Source organism: Rhamphochromis sp. 'chilingali', assembly GCF_963969265.1.
Source record: "Rhamphochromis sp. 'chilingali' genome assembly, chromosome: 7".
In the NCBI taxonomy this organism is placed as follows: Eukaryota; Metazoa; Chordata; class Actinopteri; order Cichliformes; family Cichlidae; genus Rhamphochromis; species Rhamphochromis sp. 'chilingali'.
Genome location: NC_137934.1, coordinates 26,434,151 through 26,459,531, shown reverse-complemented (window position 1 = coordinate 26,459,531; position 25,381 = coordinate 26,434,151). Strand labels below are relative to the sequence as shown.

The following is a 25,381-nucleotide window of genomic DNA, read 5'->3' as shown; positions in this document are numbered from 1 at the left end:
AAACAAATATACAGTATGATTCGATAAAAGCATGGAAAACATGACACATCTATTAATCTGCAATATTACATGATAATTTATTTTTTTTAAAATACACAAAGGCAAAAGTATTTACAACTGACTGCACACTGAACAGAAGAAAAATGGTTTTAGTGGTTGTGTTTGATAAATTTTGTACTTCCTAGAGAACTCTAGTGTGTTTGCCCAGATTTGGTTATAAAAATGAATTCAGTTTATTATTTTTAATAAGGATTTTAACAAAGAGAGGAGGTCTAAAATAAAAGGACTGTAAATGTCTTGCAGTTTGCAAGCAGATTACAGTCAGTCCAGCCAGACAAGATCTGTGGTGATATTCAGAAATAAATAACTATGATCGAGATTTGGAGAGCTTATCTGATTCTGCCTCCTTCCATTGAAACTGTTTGTCAAGAAACTACACAGATGAACCCTTCCTATACAGAAAAAACAACTAGCATCTATAAAATAGGATCACTTGAGGGAACTCTCGAAAGTCTGCAACAATACAATACAACAGAAAAAATGAGTATATTACACTAGATTTCCATGTTAACAATGTTGACATCAGCACAAATGATGTATGAAACCAATACAGATGTCATTATTGGGGACCAATGCTAACATCAGCATGAAATATCCAAGTTTTAGTATTACCCTTGCCCTTTGGGGGGAGTTGCAATCTTTGGGTGTGCTTGTTTTTTTGCTTTTTTAAAATTAATATCTATTATTATTTTTCCCCAAAAAATGACTAAACTGTCTCCACATCAGCTCTATAAACATGCCAACATATGCTGTAAGAGTCTATGTAATTTCAGACAGAGATCTGTCATCCCTGTTTTACACGCAGATCACAATGACTAATTAAACTGAGAAATTAAAATACTCCCAGTTGGGATGTGATTCATTTGTAATTTTCCACTTTGTGGAAACATTCTAGTTTGGTGCTGTTTTGAATGGCATACTGCTCTACATTTATAATATTACTTTATGCAAACAGTTAGCTTTGACTGGACTGAAACTATGATAAGGTTAGCTTGGCTAAAAAGTTAAAAATTGTTCTGAGGAATCGGCTTGCCCAAGCTAGGTGTCTGACCTCTACAGCATTTTCTAGTTCTGCCAGTGCTTCTTTATGGTGGCCCCTAGAGACAAAGCAAGTACAAACTCAGAAGCAAGTACAAATTCCAAAACACAACAGAAGAGTTCCAGCACAATAGGGGCAGTGTTGAGCTTCTCTCTGAGCAAAGCACACTGACTGTTAGTTAACGTCAGATTTGACTCCACATTAAGCTAAGCGTTCATAGTAATTAAAAACAAATTAAACAAACAACAGTTTGCATATTACCTTTCTTATAAAGCGTGGTTGTTCTATCCTTGCAGGTGTTTCCCGCCGGTATCCAATGCCCTGTGTTTGCAACAAACTTGCCATTTATTTTGCAAATCAAGCTAAACACTGCCCCTAGCATCATGGAGCAGTTTGTACGTGTTTTGGAGTTTGTACGTGCTTTGTCTCTAGGGGGCCACCGTACTTCTTAACTGTTAAGCATTCCCAGAATACACAGTATGATGACATACTGAACCATCCCAGCTGTTTGCTGTCAAGTTTTCTAAACAAAGCTTTTAAAAGTTAGTTTACACCTTAGCAAAACCAATTGAAATGGCATGGTATCTGTATCCATCCACTGCATGCAACAAAAATAACATATTATTAACAAAAATAATATGCCATTTTCCAGACAATGTATCCAGATATATATTACAAGTTTGTGCAACGTTTTGTTATTAAATCTTACATGATTCATATTTGGTGTTGATGTTTGATTTAGTTCAAAACTAGTCTGAACCACAAGATCAAGATCATTGATGTCATAAAGATATAAAGAGATAAAAGTATGAATCTGCTGACATACAGGATGCTGTCTTATACTGTGTGTGTATACTGTGGCCTTAAGAGAAAAAAAAGCCCCAGTCTCCATAAAATCCCCTTGGTTGCCATCATGCTGTCCACATTGCTTTTTCAACATTTATAGATGGATTACACTGCTAAGATTTCTAGCTATGTTGTTCTGCTTTTCAGCAAAACAGCAGAAAAAAATCCTGAAATATCAAGTGAACTCAGCTATGAGCTGAATTTTCCTTTGTGTTATCAAAGCAAACCACAAGCTTAAGCTGTTTGCACTAAAATTGTCTCTTCTATTTCATAGCAATCATCCAGACAGGCATAATGATCTCTGGGAAGCCTCCCTGTCTCTCAACAGCCAGGACCTCCAGTCCAGCCTTGGCAATGATGGTCTTCATGATGTCCAAGTGGCGGCTAATGCTGCTATCGATGGGGTCCAGCTTGCAGCCTTGCCTAGCCATATTATCCTTGATTATGATAACACCATTTGGACGCAGACTCTTTTTGCAGCGAAACAAGAAGTTCATCAGGTCCTTGTCTGTTAGGTGGCCTAAAGGGAAAGACAGGAAAAATAGTTACTTCTAACTGATTTATTAGTCACTGCAGAAATCATCAAGTCCCCCAATAGAACTATGGAAGTCCAGTGACTGTGATTTCACCCAAATGCAAAAACCTTGAGTCAGAATAATCTTAACAAAAGTCACGTCGTTTATTAAGAAGATAATTCATTAACAAAAAGCTAGACATGAAATACAAAAGGAACTGAAAACTTCAAATTACACAAAATAAACTGGGAAACATACTATGAGGTACGAGGAGCTCGGACACATTAGGCAAAATGAGCTGACGCTCAAGGACAAAGGGAGACCGACACAATATATTCATACAGGAGGGTGATTAGGGGAGCAGAGACACTGTGATACACAGCAGTAACAAATTAGACATAACGAGATGGGGGGACATAAAGCACACGAGACAGGGGACTATCAAAGTAAATCAGGACGCACAAACACTGAGAGACTAGGACAATGTGAGCTTGATGCAGACAAAAAGTAAAAAAATATGGAGACATGGCAAACTTAACATGAATGACACTAAACTACAAAATACAGATATGAGACTAAAAGGACAGAAAGGGGATGCCAAAGGGAACTAATAAACCTAAAGTTATCTAAAATAAACTAGAGATACATAATATATAAGGAAAACAATATGAGATCAGAATAATTCATAAGCACAAATATAAAAATAGAACCTCGGAACATTCTTTTAAAGAATTTTAGGATTTTCTGTTTGAAAAAGTGCAAAATGCATCAGCAAGTTTGCAGAATTACAACAGCATGCAAAATATTTGGAAAAGTTTCATTTTGTATCTGTATTTTGTATCAGCCAAAGATAAGGTAGATAAAGTGCCGAGGGTATAAGTGCTTTCTGTCAAGGGTACATGGGCAGTAACTTAGAGGACAGCAGTTAAGTGACAAGCCATTGTACCTCTAAGTCTAAAAGTATAAGTATAATGAGGTACTTAAGAGTATACTGTATCTTCATAAGTATACAATTTGAAGCATCATTGTACAATAGATGAAAATTCAAATATATCAATACACCTGATCTTTCATGAGCAGAGTGTATAGATAACCTTCATACTTACATGCCACCCACTGCATCCATATGACATCATACTTGTTTTGTGGAGGTGTGAATTCTTGCAGATTGTAGCAGTAGTAGGTCTCAATACGGTCAGCATCGTCACCCAGGTACTCCTCATGTGCATGGAGCAGGAAGTGCTCCATCATGTCTGCCATCTCCAGTTTCTCAAACACGGGAAGGAGCACACCTTTGGCTACCCGCCCGATCCCACAGCCACAATCCAGAGCACACTGTGTGCCCGCACTACCGGGCCCCTGTTGTTAAAAAGAAAGAAAAAGAAAGGATAGACTCATATAACTTTAATCAAATTAATTTTAAAGGATACTTAGAGTTTAAAGTTAGGAAAATGCAGACTGTCTATAAAGCAAATGTAGTCATAAAATGAGATTTTCAATTTTACAGAAAACAAAAAGATGCTTAAATCTTTCTTGTTCTTCTAGTAGTGCATTATTATCATGTCTAAATCATAAAAAGTTCTATACTTTATGTTTTATGTTACCAGGTGTCAAGCTTTCATGCTCAAAAGTACCAAACAAATCAACCCCAGTTCCTTAGGGTAACAAAGCAATGAACTTTAACACAAGGGAATAAAAAGTCACCTCACTTGACTTGTGCTGGTTTTCTTCCTCTTCATTTGGTATTCTGACCTCACTACAACCCCTCCACATCAGGGACCCCAGTTTATGATTGTAGGAAAGTATGGGGGCCCACAGGAGCTCTGTTACAGGAAGCTTCTTGGTTTCAGTGAATTACTGCCATACTGCTATGCACTTATGTAGCTCTCTTTAATCTGGATGCGTTCTAAATCTTTTCCTGCCACACTCTTTTTTAATGGAAACGTCAGGTGTAAACAGAAGCTGTTTACAGCCAGGGAAGAGACTTTGGAAGAGAATAATGATCCTCCTGCTTTACGCCACACACAATGGGGAGACATAATCAGATGATGCAGGTTATGTGTGTGAGAGCCCTCCCCGAACACCACACCCTGAAGCCATTCATCCCCCCCCTACCCCCCTGCAGCTAAGCCACAAGCCACCCATACCCCCATCGATGGAGAGCCATCTAGGCCTAGCCGAGCAGGAGAGGAAATCAGTGACAACCATCTCCATCCCTGGCCTATGGACCACCTGGTGGAGAGCCAGATGCCACCAGGTGATCCGGACATTGGCATCCTTCATGCGACGGAGGCACTGCAGTTCCATCACCCATCCGAACACAGGATGAAAAGGCAGCCCAGGAGGTAATAATGAAGGAGCATTGTTGATTGCCCACTGGAATACCAGGCACTCTTTCTATACTGTGCTGTGCCTAGTCTCCCACTCCGACAGTTTGCTGCTAATAGGAGAATTGGCTGAAGCGGCACTATGGGATATTTGTGGCTGTCCCCATGCACACATCTAACCTCCACCCACTCTGCCTCCAGCAATGCCCCAGGCCAAACCAGGGTTTGGTGGGGCAGGGTCTGCATAAAACCTGAGTCCACCATAGCCTGGTGGACGCATTCAGACTCCACAGCATTCCTTCTGACATCATCTCTAACTAGTGGCTCCAGTTCAGCTCTCGTGTATGGGAGTTTTAGACTGAGGTCCCTCTTCAGTGCAATGTCTCCTCCAACCTGTCAATATGGCACTCCAAGCTGGTGTGGGTAGAATACGCCCACAACACCATGACCTCTGCTGCTATGGGCCTATTAACCTTTGAAGCATGGCTTGGCTAGGAGCCACCTCATTCCCAGCCACTGAAGGTGAGCTCACTGTACCCTCAGATGTCCCCTCCTATGAACATTGCGCTCTGTATGGAGTTGTTAGCAGAGACGGGTCTTCTAGCAGAATCTGCATGAATATTGAAGATACTTATTATCTAGACGGAGGAATAATCACACGTGGGGCATCGGCTTTTACCGGAGCATTCACACCAAAAGGTGACTTTGTTTATTGAACTCTCGCATATACTCCGCAGCATAACAGGAAGCATCCTTTCAAAATAAAATCACAACAGATGACAATGAGGGCATACCTATTAACTAGCTCAACAGGAGTCCAAAAAATTGGCTCCCAGTTTCATTGGCCTGTTTGAAATAGAATAAATCATTAACCCTATCTCTGCCAAGTTGAAATTGATATAGAATGTGAAAATTCACAGTGTTTTCAATATCTTCAGTCCACTGTGTACATTAATGTTTAAATTGCTATCCCAATTTCCCATTTTCTTTATGCTTTTTGAGCATTATAATTTTATATGGTTATATTACTGCTAGAGAAAGGATGCCTCCTAATTGTTTGTAGTTCCTTTTAAGCAGTCTTAGGAGTTTGTAAATAAAGGGCATGTAGCCTGACTCCCCTGTCTACAGCAGCAACACACACACAGACAAACCCAGAACATTAAAGAAATCCTTTCCTTGTCCACTGTACAGAAGTTAGCGCTGTTTTTAAAAATTAAATAAATAAAAATACCATAGTACAAAGTGATTACCAGCTGTTGGCTCAGCTCACTCTGTGTGGGTGTTTATGAGGCTGCCATCACGACTCCAGTATAATTAGAATTTGCACTGAGGTGCCATCATCATGAAACAATAATTTGTTTTGTACAATAAGGATGACAAATTTCTCACCAAAAATAGATTCTGGCATGTACACTAAGAGCTACATTGCAAATTGATATACTACAGGACAATATGCAGAAACTATGACAAAGTGCATGCAAAGCATATACTTTAAAGCTTAAAAGCTATTTTTATTCATCTTTAGGCAAGGCAAGGCAAGGCAAGTTTATTTGTATAGCACAATTCAACAACAAGGTGATTCAAAGTGCTTTACAGAGACATTAGAAACAAGAACAAATAAAAAGCATGATTTAAAATTGAATAAAACAAGCAAATAAACTAACTAACTAATTAACAAACAAACAAACAAACAAACAAACAAACAACAGTATATAAAATCAAAACAGATAAAATCAGAACAGTAGATAAAATCAGTAGTTAAATGTAAGTTTTGAAATTTAAGCTTTAAGTGTGGATTTGGTGCTTTATTCAAATGCAGCTGAGAACAGGTGAGTCTTCAACCTGGATTTAAATAAACTGAGTGTTTCAGCTGATCTGAGGCTTTCTGGGAGTTTGTTCCAGATATAAGGAGCATAAAAGCTGAATGCAGCTTCTCCGTGTCTGGTTCTGACTCTGGGAACTGATAAAAGACCGGATCCAGATGACCTGAGGGATCTGGATGGTTCATACTAGGTCAGGAGGTCATTGATGTATTTTGGTCCTAAACCATTCAGAGCTTTATAGGCCAGCATCAGAACTTTAAAGTCTATCCTCTGACGGACAGGCAGCCAGTGTAAGGACCTCAGAGCTGGACTGATGTGGTCCACTTTTTTGGTCTTAGTGAGGACTCGAGCAGCAGAGTTCTGAATGAGCTGTAGTTGTCTGACTGATTTTTTAGGTAGACCTGTAAAGATGCTGTTACAGTAATCAAGCCTACTAAAGATGAATGCATGGACTAGTTTTTCCAGGTCCTGTTGAGACATCAGATCTTTTATCCTTGATATATTCTTGAGGTGATAGTAAGCTGACTTTGTTATTGTCTTAATGTGTTTTTCTAAGTTTAGGTCTGCATCCATCACTACACCCAAATTTCTCGCCTGGTTTGTGGTTTTTAGGTGTATAGATTGAAGTTCTCTGGTGACCTGTAATCGTTTTTCTTTGGCGCCAAAGACTATTACCTCAGTTTTGTTTTTGTTTAGCTGGAGAAAATTGTGGCACAACCAGTCATTGATTTCCTCAATGCATTTACCAAGAGCCTGTACAGGGCCTCGGTCTCCTGGTGACATTGTGATATATATTTGTGTGTCATCTGCATAGCTGTGATAGTTTATTTTGTTGTTGTTTATAATCTGTGCCAGTGGGAGCATGTAGATGTTAAACAGAAGGGGTCCCAAGATGGAACCTTGGGGAACTCCACATGTGATACTTGTCTGCTCAGATGTGAAGTTACCTATTGATACAAAGTATTTCCTGTTTTCTACGTATGTTTTGAACCAGTTTAGTACAGTTCCTGAAAGACCTGTCCAGTTCTCCAGTCGTTTGAGTAATATGTTGTGGTCAACTGTATCAAATGCTGCACTGAGATCCAGTAAAACTAGGACTGACATTTTTCCACTGTCTGTATTCAGACATATGTCATTAAACACTTTGGTCAGAGCGGTTTCAGTGCTGTGGTTCTGTCTAAAACCTGACTGGAAGGCATCGTAGCAATTATTCTGTTTTAAGAAGTAACTGAGCTGTTGAGAAACTGCTTTTTCAATGATCTTACTTAAAAACGGGAGATTTGAGATCAGCCTGTAGTTGTTCATTTGTGTCTTGTCAAGATTGTCCTTTTTCAGTATAGGTTTGATTACAGCAGTTTTTAGTGATTCTGGAAACACACCTGATAATAAAGAAAAGTTGACGATCTGTAACAGGTCTGACTCTAAAGTCTTTGAGACCTTTTTGAAAAAACTTGTTGGCAGGACATCTAAACAGCAGGAGGAGGAGTACAGTTGACCTAAGATGTCCTCCAGGTCTTTGCTGTTAATAGGTTGAAACTGTTTCATGGTGTTTAAACAGTTTTTTGGTGGACACAGTACATATCCTGGATCTGCTGTTGATGTACCAATTGCTTGTCTAATTTTTTGGATTTTTTCAGTGAAGAATTTGGCAAAGTCATTGCAGGCCATGGTCGAATTAAGTTCAGCTGCCACTGACACAGGAGGGTTTGTTAGCCTGTCAACTGTAGAAAATAAGACCCGAGCATTATGGCTGTTTTTAGTGATGATGTCAGAGAAGTAGGACCTCCTTGCATTCCTCAGTTGTAAATTATAATTGTGAAGTTTCTCTTTATAAATGTCATAATGAACCTGGAGGTTTGTTTTTCTCCATCTGCGCTCAGCTTTCCTACACTCTCTTTTTTCATTTTTCACCAGTGTGGAGTTTCTCCATGGAGACTTTTTCCTTCCAGAGATAACCTTCACCTTAATGGGAGCAATAGTGTCCATTACATTTAACATGTTAGCATTGAAGCTATTGACGAGCTCATTGACTGACCCTCTGGGCAGGTCAGGTGTTAATGGGAAGACCTGATTAAAAATTGCACTACTGTGTTCAGTTATACACCGTTTTGTGATCACTGTTGTTGATATATTTGTGTGGGCTGAGATTTTACTTTCAAAGAAAACACAGTAATGATCAGACAGGCCCACATCAGACACAGTAACCTTTGAAATGCTCAGGCCTTTGGAGATCAGTAGGTCAAGAGTGTGTCCTCTATTATGTGTGGCCTCTGTTACATGCTGAGTCAGCCCAAAGTTGCCCAGAGTGTTACTCAGGTCTTTAGTCCCTTTGTCCTGAGGGTTGTCCACATGAATGTTAAAATCCCCAGCAATAATTACACAGTCAAAATCAACGCAGATCACAGACAGCAGTTCACTGAGGTCATTAAAAAAGTCTGTGCAGTATTTGGGAGGCCTGTAAACATTAAGAAACACAACTTTGGATGGGGCCTTCAGCTGTAAAGCCACATATTCAAAAGACTGAAAACTTCCAGGAGATAGCTGCTTACATTGAAATGATTCATTAAATAAGACAGCAACCCCTCCTCCTCTCCTGCTCGCCCTGACCTCACTGATAAAACTGTAGTTAGGAGGGGTCGTCTCGATGAGAACAGCTCCACTGTTACTTTGGTCCAACCAAGTTTCAGTTAAAAACATAAAATCAAGGCTGTGCTCAGTGATTAAATCATTAATTAAAAATGTTTTCCCAGCTAGAGATCTAATGTTTAATAAAGCCAACTTAAGTGTTTTAGAGGTATTACTTGTCCCCTCGTGTTTGGGAGCAGTCTGTGGCACACAAGGTATGTTTACTATGTTTAAAGATCTTTTAGAGTGCAGCTCTCTGTGTTTTGACCAGGCCACATGTCTCCTGTTACCTAAAAGTACAGAAATTTTAAAACCTTCTAGTAAACAGGGTCCCAGCTTCTCCTGGGAAAAGTCACCACTGCCATAATCCTCACAGCCCGGACCCTTCACACATCACACATCAGACTGCGGAGACAGGGCATGAAGAGGAACTAAGGGGGGCGAGGCTGGGCAATGTGACTTCGATTGCTCTGTTGAGGGTGGGGCTCGATGGCGAACCTTTGGCCGCTCTGGTGGGGGGTTTATGGGGGACAAAAAGGGATTGGGACGGGGGGTAGATCTGAGCCCAGCATTGACCCGCTCCATCATCTCCTCAGTGAATTTCAGGTGTGGGGAGGAGGGAGAAAGGGAGGGGGAGGAGGGTGATGGCCTGTCAGGGGTTTGGGGGACTGGGGAAGGTCGTGGTCCCTTGTCCTGGTCGTTGGTGTTGTTGAGAGAGTTGGAGGCAAATAGGGACCCCTCTTCTTGCCTTAGATGTCTCTCCTTTCTGAGGCTCTTCCTCAGATGCCATGGATGTCTCTCCTTTCTGAGGCTCTTCCCGGGTGGGGGCAAATGGAGCTCCTCTTCAAGGTTTCTGCTGGGCTTTGTCTGTTCTTGGAGTTCTGTTTGTTCCTCTTTATGAGATAACTCCTCGTTTATCTCAGCCTTGGCACCAAGCACAGATGGATGACGTATGGAATAAAACAAGTTGGAGGTGAACAGTTTCACCCCTGACTTGTTAAAATTAAATCCATTTGCTTTGAACAGATGCCTGCGTTCCCAAAAAATATTAAAGTTGTCGATAAAGTGCACTGAGTGGTCAGCACATGCTGATATAAGCCATTTATTCAGTGTAAACAACCTGCTGAATCTCTCGTCTCCTCCTCTGACCGGCGGTACAGGTCCACTGATGAATACAGCTGCATTCAGAGAGTTTACAGTATTTAATAATCCAGTAAAGTCCCGTTTCAGAACCTCCGACTGTTGTTTGGACACATCGTTTGACCCTGTATGCAGAACAATGTTTGTCACAGTTGGATATTCATCTGCAATTTGAAGAATTCTCTCCTTCAGGTTGTTGACCATATCGTTAGGAAAGCAGAGGACTTTAGTGTTCTTACCGCACATCCTTTGTACATCCTTTACGGCAGAGTCACCCACAATCAGAGTTTCAGGCCTAGCCTTTAGCTTTCCCTGTGGCCTTTCACTTTTCAACAGATTTTCAGACCTTATTTCGCTGCTTTTAGATGGATGATTGTCCGATATAGATCCAGGGTCCTTTGATAGTGGAGCAAATCTGTTCTGCAGTTTCACATTCAGTTGTTTTGGAGGTTTGTTGTTAACCTTCCTATTCACGGTTGTCCAGTCCTGTTTCCTCCCGTATACAGGGGTAGAAGAGCTTCTCTGTCTCGTAGGAAGTGAAGGCCAGTCGGTTTCAGAGATTTCAGCTCGCTGTGCCCTGCCTGTGATACGTCCTCCCCCTTCCAGGTAGGGTTGCCAACTCCCTGAAAAATAAATAAGGGACACCTCGTGGCCAGGGCCGGGCGACCCAGTTGTCTTCACCCTTCCCAGTGTGGTGAATTTTCTAGCTCTTTTTTTGTGTGTGAAATTATTTTTTTAACCATTTGACTTGAAGTTGATTTAAGTACATGCATATTCTATTCTTTGTGATATGAACACATGTGAAACAAATGATCATTTAGCCATTTATTTTTAGCTCAAAATGACAACATTAACACAGTAAAACAGGTCTCTTTCTTAAACAGAAGCCTGTCATGCTTAACTTTTGAGAATATAAGTAAATCTTTCTTTAAAAGAACTCTGTCCTGCTTAACTTAAAATAATAGAAAACAATAGAAAGAAAAATATTCTTGTAACAGTGCACATTTAGTGCATTTAGTACAATTGGCTTCAGTTGAGGTATTATTTCAGCTTTTCTAATGCTAATCAGCTGCTCCTGTTTGTAAACCCGCTTGTTCCCATGATTACGCATCTTAACTCATCATCATTATTCATCTATGTATTACTTTTATGTATTAGTCATCAATTTGTTGTAATCATCTATCCTTGCAGTTGTTTATTACACAAAATAAATTATATTATCACACTTCTGGCCACATAGCGCTGATATTCACTGCACATGCCCATATTAACTTTTTCCAGCCAGGTGTTTTCCTTTTCCCATTCTTCCCTTTCTCTGAGGGGAACAAACATTGCTGCTCTAATGCTGGGCTTACACTGTGCGGTTTTTGGCCCATTTTTAGCCGATTTTTGAGTGATCGGACCGATTTTGGCCTTCATCGTGCGTCGTGTAGTATACGTGGGGTAACGAGAAGTGATTAACACCTCACGACCAGCTCCCGATCATCAATCGCTCGTGAAGGTGTCACCACAGGCGCTCACACTGCTCACGCGTAAACACGTAAACGTCGGTGAAAAAGACGGAGCAGCACAGCAGTGCAGCGTGTGATCTGGACACAAGCGATGGAGGCACTACTTGTAGAACTTCGAAAAGGCTCGGATGAGCTTTCCAATGTGGCCTCACAAAATGATCACGACCACAACAACCGTGAAAATAGTTGGATCTACATTGCTGCTCAATCACAGCTGCCTGATCAATGTTTTTCATTAGCAATTTAGCAAAGTTGATGGTAGTGGTGTGTCTGTGTGAGTGAAAGACAGAGAGAGCGAGCGACAGATTTTCTGTTATAACCTTCATGTTATGGAGGCACAGTGTGAGCACTCAGGTCGCATCAGAGCATCGGGCGGTATAGTGTGAGACCTGCATCGTGACCTACCAACGTCTAACCCCTGCGAGTCAATCGTGCAGTTTGAGCAGGAGCTGAATAACGTGACTGAAAAAATCGCACAGTGTCTGCCCAGCATTAGGTGTACTGTCGTCCGAGACTTGCACCGCAGTGTCAGCGTTTGTTTCCCTGTTGGCCATGCTTGTTGTTGTGGTCATCTGTTGTCTTCCGGTATTTTCTCCGTAAGCGACCTTTCCTCGACCAATGAGATGAGCGGTAATCTGAATTGTCATACTCGAATTGTCATAAGTGTGGTGTCAGCTCATTGGTCACAAAGCAGGAGAGGGGCTGGGAATTATGTTTTCAAACAAAGCGTTAATTCCATTAACATTTATAGACTACTTTTGATTCTCACTGTATTACGGGACAAAGTGCGTCCCTTATTAGCTCAATACGGGACGTGTACTTTTGTTTCTAAATACGGGACGATTCCGTTTTTTAAGGGACGGTTGGCAACCCTACTTCCAGGAGACATGATTTATGTCTTGGTTTTGCACCAAGACAGTCTAAGGGGGGATTATCACTTGAGGATTTATAATAATGCACAGAGTCTACTTTCTTGGTCATGTTATCTGTGCTCCTTAGCTGTGTACTAGCTTGCTCATCGCCATTGTTTTGAATCAAAGGCAAGGTTGTTTCATTTCCACACAGTCCATTTACCTCCACGTTTACTTCTAAGCGATGAATTTTTGTCTCCAGTACTGCAATCTTCTGCAGGAGGCTGTGGTAGTCATCTGTGGAGAGGAAAGGCATCTTGTTGCTAGTTAGCCTAGCGGTTAGCACCTTTCCAGGTTATTGAGGCTGCTCGGTGCCCAGACGCTGTAATCAGGCTTCAGCTGTGTCTAGGCCACAGACACACGGAGCGCTGAGGATAAGGTAACCATAAAATGTTGCTGTTTCTGTTAAGAACACTCTAGTCCTAATGATCTACAAGTGTCCAGAAGTTATCGCAGGTAAGCTCACACGGAAAAAAGGGAAAAAATCAGCATAAAAATCAATATAAGAAGCAAAGCATTCAAGAGCAAAGAGATGAAGCGTCCACACTCACAAAGGGGAGGAGCAAGGTATGAAAAGATGAATAAAAATACTTTAAAAAAAATCCTGACAGAGGTTGTCATAATTCATGCATGACAGGGTTAAATAACAATAATTACAATGAAACACATCATAGTAACATTAAACGATCAGTGGGTGGCAGGGTATGGAGTGACACATCAGAGTCCAATGGGGTGGTTTATGTTCAAGTATACCAACAACACTCACACAAATACAAGAATACAGCCTTTGACTAGCTGCCCACTGTAGTGACCAGCATGAGTGAAAATTTCCCAGATTTGTTTTTGCCTGGATTCTATTAATTGAATGTGAGGTACTAACTTTTGACTTACCACGAACCTCTTCAAAAACTGAAGGGAACCTTCCAGATCAACATTGGATATTTCTACGAAATCTCCCATCATGCCCTCCTCTGAGGCAGGAACATCCTCGTAGAACTTCTGAGCTCTGTAGTAGAACTGTTTCTCTCCTTTGATGTACTCACAGGTGACTGGGAACAGCTTCACTGTTAGAACACAAGGACAAACATACCGGGTGACCTATCATAAAACCCAGAACGTCATTTGAACACAATTGACCAACTACACAGACTGTTTATTACTATTCAATGACAGTCACAAGACTCCTCCTTTAATGTGTCTTGTATTCTGTATGAGATACGAATATTATTGAGAACCAGAATTATGTGAGATTAAACATTTAAACATTTGGGATAAGGGTGCAGGGCAGAGCTGCAGGACAGAGAAAAAGTTCTGGAACTACACTCACAGCTTTCCCCATTTTTAGCAGCAACTGTCACAACCGCATCAGGCACAAAATAGGCATGGTATTTCACTCTAAATATAGTTCAGTGGCGCTATAGTTAACATCAACACCTCACAACAAGAGCTGATGCTAGTAAATTATAAACATTGCCAGTGCTTATTCCTAGTTTCTGTATTGTAACGCTTATCCACTAATATTAAATTGTGTTCTGCAAAAATCTATTATATCCACTCAGTTCTTTCAGAGTACCTAATCTTTTCATGTAACGTGTGGTTACTGTGGAAGCACCCTCTGAGGTGTTTGTGCCCTTGGTTGAGGGTGAGTGAGAATGTCATTGCCACCACTTCAGACTTCAAACTTGTGTTAGTTTTTAGACTTCACCATTTCGCAAAATTATGCTATAGCGATAACCCATGTATTACAATGTGACAACACGTTACATCAACGCATGTAATGAGCTATAGTGGGAAAGTGTTAAGAAGTTTACCAGATATGAATTTATAAGAATGATGTCTGTTTTAAATAATGATCAATTAGTTTGATATGATTATTTTTGACTGGTTTGAGTTTTTCCGAAGCATTACAAAGATGACACCAGACTGCTCTGTATGAAGATGGTTTCAGTCCCATAGGAAATGTAGAATGATAATTTGATCACTACTATAAATAGGGATGCGGTGTAGTATTCCTACACTCAGCTCAGCTGTTATATGGTACATGATAACCCTGTGGTTGATTCAAGTTACTGTTGTGAATTTACAAATGTTTAAAACGAATAAGTTTTATTACTGGGAGGCTGATAATAGAAATGTATACAGTGTTGAAATTTCGATATTGCCTTTCAAGAAACTTTATAATTCGCTTTTTAAACTATCCCAAACTTCCACTACTTCAGCTCTACTGAGCTGCAAATAATTTCTGTAATAAATGAACATATTTCTTGTCACTGACTTCATAACAAGTTGTTTCGGGGAGGAGGCTGAGGGCAATGTGTCAGTTTGATAACTAATAGCATGATTCATGACACGGTGGCTTAATCATGCTGCACCTGGCCAGGCTCACTAAAACAAGATGTAAAAGGAGACAAATGTGGTTATGACCTAACATTTTTCTCACAGTACCAGCTTTGATCAAAGCACCTACAACTGGTGTTTACTTGTCATGTTATCCCTCAGGACAGCTTTCAGGGGAAGTGTAAGTATAGAAATGTCGAGAAGAACGGAGAAGACCTGAAGACAGCTTGATAGCACACTTGTCTGCCAATCAAACTGTACATCTACCTCACACCTTGAAAGTGCACCAGCTCATTAGAAGCTGATCTTGGACTTTCTGTGTAACAGAATACTTGCTTAAATGATACAAGGAATGAGGATTAATCTGTCACGCTGTTAGTAAATGACCTGACTGCAGCCGCCTGATGGTAGATCAGACGGCATAGCACTGTCTGACATGAGTAAGTGCTCTTGTGTTTGATATGTCATTCCATTAATGGTCCTTGTATCAAATGGACGGTAAGAAAATAAGACACGTTTGAGCTAGAATGACCTACAGCTCAAGATCTCCTGTTGCTGCTGTTCAGCCCATGATCTCATGATAGACATGAGTGCACTCTGGAGATGATTAGCTATTATTTAAACTGTTAATGCACTGCAGTGCTTCCAATGACACTTTTTATATGAATGTACTAACCATTAATGATTCATATATGTCAATTCACTCACTAGCATTAACACTAACAAATCGCTATCCTGTAACTGTTTAATGGTATAAAAACAAAGCTACAAAAGAAATTTTACTTTGTTTCTGTTAATAAATATTTCATTACACATATGGTTCAGCACTTGGGAGAAAGGCTAAGTTGTTGAAAACATTAGGAATTACCAGGACTTACAACCAATTGCTCATCAAATCCAATCAAGTCTTCATCTAAGCCACAATTACGGACAAAATTCCTGTCTGGTTACACTGATATCAGCTGTATTTGCTGCTTAAAGTCAAGTGACCTCTGGAATTTGAATTTGGAGAACCCCCTTAAGCAATAGATATGGCAACAACCTATATTGCCATATCTATTCACTCATCAATCCAAATCATTAAAGTCAAGTTTTTCAGTCACATCCATGGCCGCAGGTGTATAAAAGAGCAGAGCAGTCTGATGGCTGAGTCTGGGTTTGGTGGTTGCTAGGAGAACGGTACTTGCTTGGGTGGACTGTGCCAACCCTAAAGTTTGGTAGAGGGGGGATTACGATGTGGGGTTCTTTTTCAGGAGACAAGCTCCTTAGATGCAGTGAAAGGAACTCTTAATACTTCAGCATAGATAATTCAGACAATAATATGATCCCATTTGTGGATCCGTCCCTTCCTGTTCCAACACTTCCAACACACTCCTCTAAACATTGTGGAAAGCCTTCCTAGGAGAGTTGAATCTGTTGTAGCTGGACCAACATCATATTCAATCCCGTGGATTAAAAATGGGATCTCAGGTTCATATGCATACTAAGACAGATTGGCCATATATAGGCAATGTCGCCTACATATTTTCTGTAGCTGCTTGGGAAACTAACACAATGATAAGAAGGCATTTTATATAAATTCTCCATCAAAATTCTTTATGTTCTCACTGTTGTTTGCCACATCCCTATTGAGTTCCTGATGAAGACTTTTAGGGCCCTGTTGATCTCGGATCCTTTCTTGTAGTCAATGAGTAATTTTATTTTTTTATTTCAAGTAACATTACCAGGAATTTCTGTTTGCTAATAGTATAAGTCTTTCAGATAGGCTGGAAGCAGAAATGTGCAGGTAACACCACAGTTTATTGAACAGTGGTGTTGTTTGTTGTTGTTTAAAAGGGATTCACATGCTTTTTATCTTTTAGTGAAAGGCGAAGTGCAATATACTGGAGGTGTATGCAGCAACTCTAGTGTGACCATTACATGAAAATATCCACATCACCTTTCTATCTAAGGAAAGAGTTGTACTCTGTCCACTTTATTAGGCACACCTTGCTTTTACTAGGTTGCCCCCGTATGCCTTTACCTTAATTAGAAGATTTTACAAGATGTTGAAAATATCAGAGCTTTTGATCCATTTTGGCATGATAGCATCACGGAGTTGCTGCACATTTGTCAGCTGCCACGAGGGAGCAATGAGGCATTTCCCATTCTGCCACATGCCAAAGGTGCCCTTTTGGATTGAAATCTGTTAATTGTAGAGGTCATTTAAATACAATTAACTCAATTTTATGTTCAAGAAACCAGGCTGAGATTGTCAGAGATTTTTGACATGGTGCATTAATCTGCTGAAAGCAGCTGTTAGAAGATGGGTCCGGTTTGGATATTAAGGTATAGAATTTAATCAATGCTCACTTGATACTAGGGGCCCAAAGTGTGCCAAGAAAATATCCCAAAATATCATATCACATCATTACCACACCAGACTGAACTTTCTGATACAAGGTAGGATGGATTCAATGTATGTACACATGTTGTGATAACTTCGTCTATTTCATTACAAATGGCATCTGATATAAAATAAATAAGTTAATGCATTTAAATAGTGCCAAATTACATATGTATTCCATCTGCTGTGTCAACCTTTTAGGAAATAAGGTAGCAAAAGTAGGAAAAGGGCTACTTAATCTATATAGAATAAAGGGAACTTAAAATCTTTTATATAATATATATATATAGTTTTACATGTTTAAGTTGCATTCACACAATGGGACACAATGTCATGAACATGCACATGTGAGAATGTTTAAGTATTTGGTAGCTCAGACAGGACCACTCGAGCTACAATCCGAGGAGACTTGTTTATACCCCACAGACGGACAGCATTTGGGCAGAACGTCCTCTCTGTAGAGGGAGGCCATCTGTGGAACAGTCTTCCTCAACCCATTAGAGAATGCTCGAAATTCAATTTGTTTAAGGGAAAGGTTAAAAACTGGTTATGGACAAATCAAGTGTGTGATCATGTATGAGTTGTATAGTTTTAATGTTTTATTTGGGAACAGAATGGTGTGTATGTGTAAGTTTGGTGATGGAGTTTTTATTATGAATGAATGATGAATTTTTATGAATTATTATGTCTATTTTTATGCTTAAGGACAACAGATGGAAATTAGCCCTTGGCTATAATCTGGTATGTTTACATTCATGTAATTTTTTTTTACATTTATGTTCATTAACATGCACTGACCTAAATAAATAAATAAATAAGTAAATATAACATTTTGTATTGTAATGCAATTAATGCAATTAAATTTAGTGCAAATAAATGACTATTCTGGTTATACAGTCACTAAACATCTATTTAGACTATATAAAAAACATAACAAAGGAAAAAGAGCTATTGTTATAGTGCACACTGCATGTCCTGCAAACTATACAACTGCACTAATCAGTCATAGGGGAAATTTATCTTTAAGGGGTTTCTCCCATAAAGCCTGAAGCCTATAAAGCAAACTTAAATGAGCTGTGGGCCACTGCTGGCAGTGTCATCTCATTGGAGGGCTACGTTAGTGCTCAAGTAATACAAAAAACAAACAAACACACGAAAATATTTCTGAAAATGTAGTGTTTTGCCTTTTTTTTTTTTTTTAAATGTTGTATAACAAGGCAAAACTGCAAACATGAGCGCAAATATATATATTTTTTTCTCACTCTTTAACTGAAGCCCTTCATTGAACTACCAAATAAACAAACTGGTACTCTCTTTCTGGTAAGACACATGGCAACATTTCTGCTATAACCTTTTTTGTATTTAGCAAAATAAAAAATCAGACACATTAGTTTTTGACTGCTAGTGAAAATTGTTTTCTTTACAAATATCTCCATTAATGAACTGACACAGCCAATCCCTCAACATGTTTGTACTCTCTGCTCATACTGCTTTCATATTAAATCATTTTTTGCTTTTTAAAGAATTTATTTTAACATTGAACTCAACAACAAACAAATCCTCCCTATCAAAAAAAAAGGAACTTCAAGGGCCAAATTGCATTATATTTCTTCACGTCACTACAAGTAGGGGTGACGTGGGCAGCAAGTGGTCCCCGTGCCGTGAGTTTGAGACCCCTGCTATAAAGCATCTCTGACCATAAAGGTGATTGTCAGAGTTGCAAAAAGATGTACTGCAATGGTTAAGTAGGGAGAAGACCCATATGTAGACAGTCAGTTAGTCAGTCCAAAATAAGAGATTTATGAAGTCAGACACGTGCTTTCAGTTACTAAGTCAACAAAACAGTTATCAGAAACAAAAACAAAAAGGTGAACTAGTCCAAAACACATAAGGAAGAAGCCTATGAAGGTGAATGCCAAAGCAATAATCTCAGATAATCTGAGAAAGCAAGAAAAACATCTTGAGAATGGCTAGAACACTTGACTGCAGTAATAAAGAAATTAAAACATAGATGTCCATAAATCAAGTTGTGTGTAACAATGAAAAATCGCACAGGGAAAAAAATATTGAACACCCTTATTTTAATTTATTTAATACCTTGTACAGAAGCCTTTTGTGGTGATGACAACTTCAAAACACCTCCCGTATGGAGGAACTACTCGCACGTATTGCTCAGGTGTGATTGTGGCCCATTTTTCCTCAGTCTTCAAAGCCTTTAGGTTCAGTGGGCACCTTCTGTGAACTCTGTTCAAGTTCTTTCCAAGACTTTCAACTGTACTCCGGGCAGGCTGCGCTATTCTAGCAGCTTTATTTTCTTTCTCTGAAGCTAATAGAGAGCTTACATGCCTCTGTGTTTGAGATCATTATCTTGCTGAAACATCTACCCATATTTCATCTTCATCATCTTGTTAGATGGCAGCAGATTTTTATCAATAATGTCTCGGTACATTTTTCCTTTAATCTTTCATTCAGTAAAATGAGGCATGCCAGTGCCATATGCTGAAAAACAGCCCCACACCATGTTCCCAACTCCAAACTTTCATCTCAGTAGAGCAGGGCGATATGGCCAAAAATATTTATCATGATATATATTTGAAAATTTGCGATAACGATATAACTGACGATATAATTGATGCGAGACAAAATACAACTCCAAAACATTACTAGCGCAAAAAGACAACCTTCCATTTATATTCACTTAAACAAGAAGCTGGTTTTTATGTACATTAAAGCTTTATAAAAATGTAACAGTGCAAATGCAAATTCCTTGCTGAAAGTTTAACCAAAAGGCATTTTCAGTAGAAATGGGGCTGACATATCCTGAGCATAACCATGTATAATATCCACTGAATTTAAAAAGAGGTGCTTTGCAACATTAAACTGAAGTACGTATTTTTCGGACCATAAGGTGCACGGGATTATAAGGCACATTAAGCGAAACAAAGCAGTCAGATAAATCAAACTTGATTAAACTCATTCTTCTTGCTTCCTCCACTTCTGTACCATTGATTCATTAATGTTGAATTCTCTGGCAGCTGCTCTATTCCCATGTTGTTGCAGTATATTAATGACTAACCTCGTATTGTGGATGGATTATCTCAGTTGTTCTCCTGACTGAACTTTGGTCCGTTTACAGCATCCTGCCATGCGATTGCATTTGTCTCTAACCATGAGGAACCTTCACGTTAACTTTTATAAGTGGAAAAGTGTTAGTGTTCGTCCTCCAGATTCACTGTTTATGTTATGCTAACATAGCTGTGTCGCTAGCGAGCACGTAGCATATAATTATATACTAGCTAGCCCAACTTCAGTAACCCTACAAACGTCACTGCTGTTTAGTTTCCTGTCTTCATTTATGTTGGAAGTGATAGCAGAGCTGTACGTTTGATTTTTTTCAGAAATCTCTCAGTCAGAACATGCTATATCATGCTTAGGTAACTAGCGAAACTAGCGAGCTAACTTCCGCTAGCTTCCTGCTAACTTCTAACTCCGTTAAATGTAATACATTTTGTTTTCATGGATGCCTGGAAGTTAAACTTCATAGTTACACCTGGTAAAGCAGCAATGCTGATCGTTTTATTAAAGATGAAAGAATTTAGACAGTTTTTAACTCTCGGTGATGCTGCAGTGTTCGTTTGACCTGAAGCATACGGCGTTTAGGACCCAGATTACTCCCAGATTTAAGAGCATCTTAGTCCGACAAATACGACAATAACGACGGCCGCTTGCATGTTCTGCAAAAAATGTGCTTTGTCGTGTATCTGACGGACAAACACCAAACCAGTTCCACATCACTGAAGTTGCACCATTTTTACAAACCAATTCTGGTTCATCTGTTTCACTCAACAATCGGCCATGTGCGTATGAAAACAAAGGCACTGCGCATGCGCGCTTTACTCATATTCTATATATTTCATTTTCCTATCGTTGCCTAACATTATACCGGTATTACCGTGAACGGTATAATATGGCCCAGCCCTACATCTCAGTATGGTGTTTTGGGCTAATATGCAGTGCTGTTTGACTTCCAACCATTATGGTATCCAAAGAATTCAATTTTGGTCCCATCTGACTAGAATATATTCTCCCAGTATTTCACAGCCTTGTTTAAATGTTGGTCAAAAAACCTTAAATGCGCTTCAACATGCTTTTTCTTCAGCAATGGAGTCTGGTGCATACAGGCCATGGTGGTAGAGTTCATTACTTATTGTTTTTCTTTTTAAACAATTGTGCCTGCTGGTTCCAGGTCTTTTTGTAAGGTCCTTGGGTCTGTGACAACTATTCTAATAATTATTTTCATTCATCTCTCTGAAATCTCGTGGGGAGCACCTAGTCATGCCCAGTTTATGGTGAAATTATGTTTTTTCTACTTCTGGGTTATGGCCACAGCAGTGCTGACTGGAACCTTTGGTAGTTCAGAAATTCTTTTTTAATTAATGCCAGTATGTTTTTTAAGTTGCAAAGGTCTTGAGAGAGCTTATTAGTTTTACCCATCATGAGATGTTTCTTGTGCGAAACCTTGGTAATGAGACATTATTTGATAGGCCAGCTATTGGGACAAAACCAGCTGATATTAATTTGCACTAAGTGACAGGATTGCTTTCCAATTCCTGATAGATTTCAGTTGGTGTCATGACGTTCCATGTCCTTTGTGTTCAGTGTTCACTATTATTCACATTCACATTATTAAACATAACTTGATTTATGGACATTCTTTGGAGTTCTTTGCATGCATGGACTGATTGTGTTGTTATCAACATCAAGTGAGAATTTCATATCAATTATATATATATATATATATATATATATATATATATATATACACATATATATATATATATATATATATATATATATATATATATATATATATATATATATATATACATACATATATATATATATATATATATATATATATATATATATATATATATATATATATATGGACACAGATAAGGCAGGAAATTCCAGCAACTCAATAAAAACTTGATGTCAACTTAAGCTGAGTGATATCAAAATAAAACAGGAAGTGGGTACACAGTCCAAATCATTAAATGTTTTTCCGAAAATTAAGAAGTAGTTTTGCTGGCTACGTTTAGCAACTACAACATCCTTTTTTGGTGTGTGTGTGTGTGTGTGTGTGTGTGTGTGTGTGTGTGTGTGTGTGTGTGTGTGTGTGTGTGTGTTTTTGTGTATGGACATACTGCAAATCAATTTCCCATTGGGGGCAATAAAGTTACCATTGAACCATTGGAAAGACATAAGTTAACTAAATCTGAGAACAAGCCATAGTTAGAGGTAAATCCTGGCATTCTAGGTAAGTGCAGTGGTGGTGATACAGGATTTAAAATCATACAAATCAATATTTACGAGTAACCGTCTAAGAATAAGGATCAGCATTATCCGAAGGAGTCTATAATGTGCCCTGAGGTGCAGTAAGAACAACCTTTTGTTATTTTAGCTATTTCAGCAACCTGACTTTGGCAAAACATGGGTATGAAAAGAAGAGAAGAACACATCACACCTGTCATGAAATCAACATTCAAGAAAAAATTTTAGCACATTTCTATGACCCATCTTACCCAGTGGAACCTTCTCTAGCAGGTACAGGTAGCTGGCAAAGAACTCACTCCTCAGTGTGTGGTGTAGGTGAAAGGACATGCTGTGGCGACACATGGTGTCATCTGTCCCTTTCCAGCGGTCCCTGAATGCCTGGTGAGCACCCTTGTACTCAAAGTTTGAGGAGCTGTTTTTGTCATTTTCAAGTGTAATCTCCATTTTGTCCTGTTGGTCTTTTTATCCAGAAAGATCTTGAAGAGCAATGGTACAGCAGAGAAGTCTAAAAGACTGAATACTGTGGTGCCCGTTTAGGATACTGTTTCTCCAGCTGCTGCTATATCTGTCTAGCTGAGTGTTCAACAAGTCTCTGCCAGTGTTCAAATAACCAGCAGAGATCTTTTTCACAGGAAGCACACAGGAGGTGCCACCAGATTTACAGATCACCTGCTAGAGACACTGACTGTAAAGAAGTGAGAAGGGGGCAGGGCATAAATGAAAGGACTTATTTCTACAGGAACTCGTGACCAATAAGCCCACAGAAGGTGACTGAACTGCAGGGTTTAAATTCCAACAAGTCCTTACACCCATATTTATGACTTGATCCTAAAAACAGCGTTGTCTTATCAAGTTTGTATACTCTAGAATTAAAATACCACAGTTTAGACAACAGGCAGCAGTTATTAAAAGCTCCAAGATTCTATGAGTAAATATGACCAGACAGGAATATTATTCATTATTATGAAATATGAATTGAATGCCATTTTTATTCAAGGTCATTTATTCAAAACTTGGAATAAATATTAATTGAATTTATAAAGTTTTCCACTTTTTTAATACTGTTGAAAAAAATTGGGAATAATCTAAGTTCAGACAAGTTAACAAAATATGTGTTAGTATATCTGTGCACCCAAGTTGCAAAATAACCCTGGGACTGTCCAATACAGAGTAACAGGATGTAAAACGCAAGCTGGGACATCATACTCTAAGAGGCACAAATGAGTGGCTGGGGCAGTGTGCAGGAAAATTTGTCCAGCATATAGATTAGAAGTCCCCAAGTCCCCAACACATCCAAAGGTGGTTGAAAACAACAGGGCTTAGGTCCTGTGGGATTTCCAGTTCCAAACCCCAAAACTGAAAGTGTGGCTCCATTCTTCTGATATTGTAAAGATGGGGATTTTAACATGAGATTCTATGGCAGGCGTGCCCATAGTCCAGCCAGGGGGCCAATCATGGCCCTAGGTCAGATTTTATATGGTTCCTGGCTCCTACCATAAAATGTATTATTTATAGTCAACAATCATAAACAGAATTAATAAAATGTAATTTCTCTTTTCACCATGAGTTGGAAAGTGAAATTACCAAGGAGTGCATAGGAGTTTTCTACACTCACACAATAAACACAATAGTAAGTGTCGTTTAAAATAAACCTGAAATGCTGATATTCAGCAGCTTCACTGAGGTTTCAGGTATGCCAGAGAGCTCAATCTTTTTTCTTTTTTTTACACAATGATTCATTGATTTTTTTTGGAACAATACAAACAGCAACAAATCAGCACAGCCAAATACAAACAAGAAGAAGAGGAAGAAAAAAAAACAAATACAGGTACATGAGTTACAAGTGTACATGTCTGGGTCAAAATATGTACAGTGTTCTACATTTAAAGTCAAGAGAAAGAAGAAAAAAAGAGGGAATACAGATATTAATTATTATGTTTAAAAACAAAATGTGGTCCCCCTTTATGCAATAGCACAGCAAGGTCACGAGGTAGGTGATCAAGCTAAGGCTGCCATATCCTACAGAATGCATCACAATTGCCCTTTATGATGGCACTAAGGCGCTCCATTGGCAGCACCTTGAACGTTTCTCTGTACCATTGTGTAACAGTGGGGTGCTGTCTCTGAATCCATTGAAACAGTACACATCGCCTCACTAAATGTAAAAGTTTACATAACAAAAGCATTTGTACAGAAGACAGAGAAAGCTCTTCTATAGATAGACCCAAAACGAACAGGACAGGGTTCAGTGGGATTGTCTGGTGAAAGATTGAGTGAAGCTCTATACAGGGAGTGCAGAATTATTAGGCAAGTTGTTTTTTTGAGGAATAATTTTATTATTGAACAACAACCATGTTCTCAATGAACCCAAAAAACTCATTAATATCAAAGCTGAATGTTTTTGGAAGTAGTTTTTAGTTTGTTTTTAGTTTTAGCTATTTTAGGGGGATATCTGTGTGTGCAGGTGACTATTACTGTGCATAATTATTAGGCAACTTAACAAAAAACAAATATATACCCATTT

The 25,381-nt window shown here is 39.1% G+C and overlaps 2 protein-coding genes across 2 annotated transcripts; both read right to left on the bottom strand.

The window, feature by feature from the left end:
• Positions 1-23,429, bottom strand: ntmt2 (N-terminal Xaa-Pro-Lys N-methyltransferase). Its single transcript, XM_080886428.1, has 4 exons — positions 23,106-23,429; positions 13,689-13,861; positions 3,567-3,819; positions 1-2,465 (listed from the first exon to the last, which is right to left on the bottom strand). Exons 1-4 carry the CDS (start codon positions 23,299-23,301, stop codon positions 2,209-2,211), a joined length of 879 nt encoding a protein of 292 aa, XP_080742554.1. The 5' UTR covers positions 23,302-23,429; the 3' UTR covers positions 1-2,208.
• On the bottom strand, positions 8,975-13,030 carry LOC308399269 (uncharacterized protein). The gene is made up of 2 exons (XM_080886427.1): positions 12,763-13,030; positions 8,975-10,974 (listed from the first exon to the last, which is right to left on the bottom strand). Exons 1-2 carry the CDS (start codon positions 12,773-12,775, stop codon positions 9,629-9,631), a joined length of 1,359 nt encoding a protein of 452 aa, XP_080742553.1. The 5' UTR covers positions 12,776-13,030; the 3' UTR covers positions 8,975-9,628.
• Positions 23,430-25,381: the final 1,952 nt, after the last annotated feature.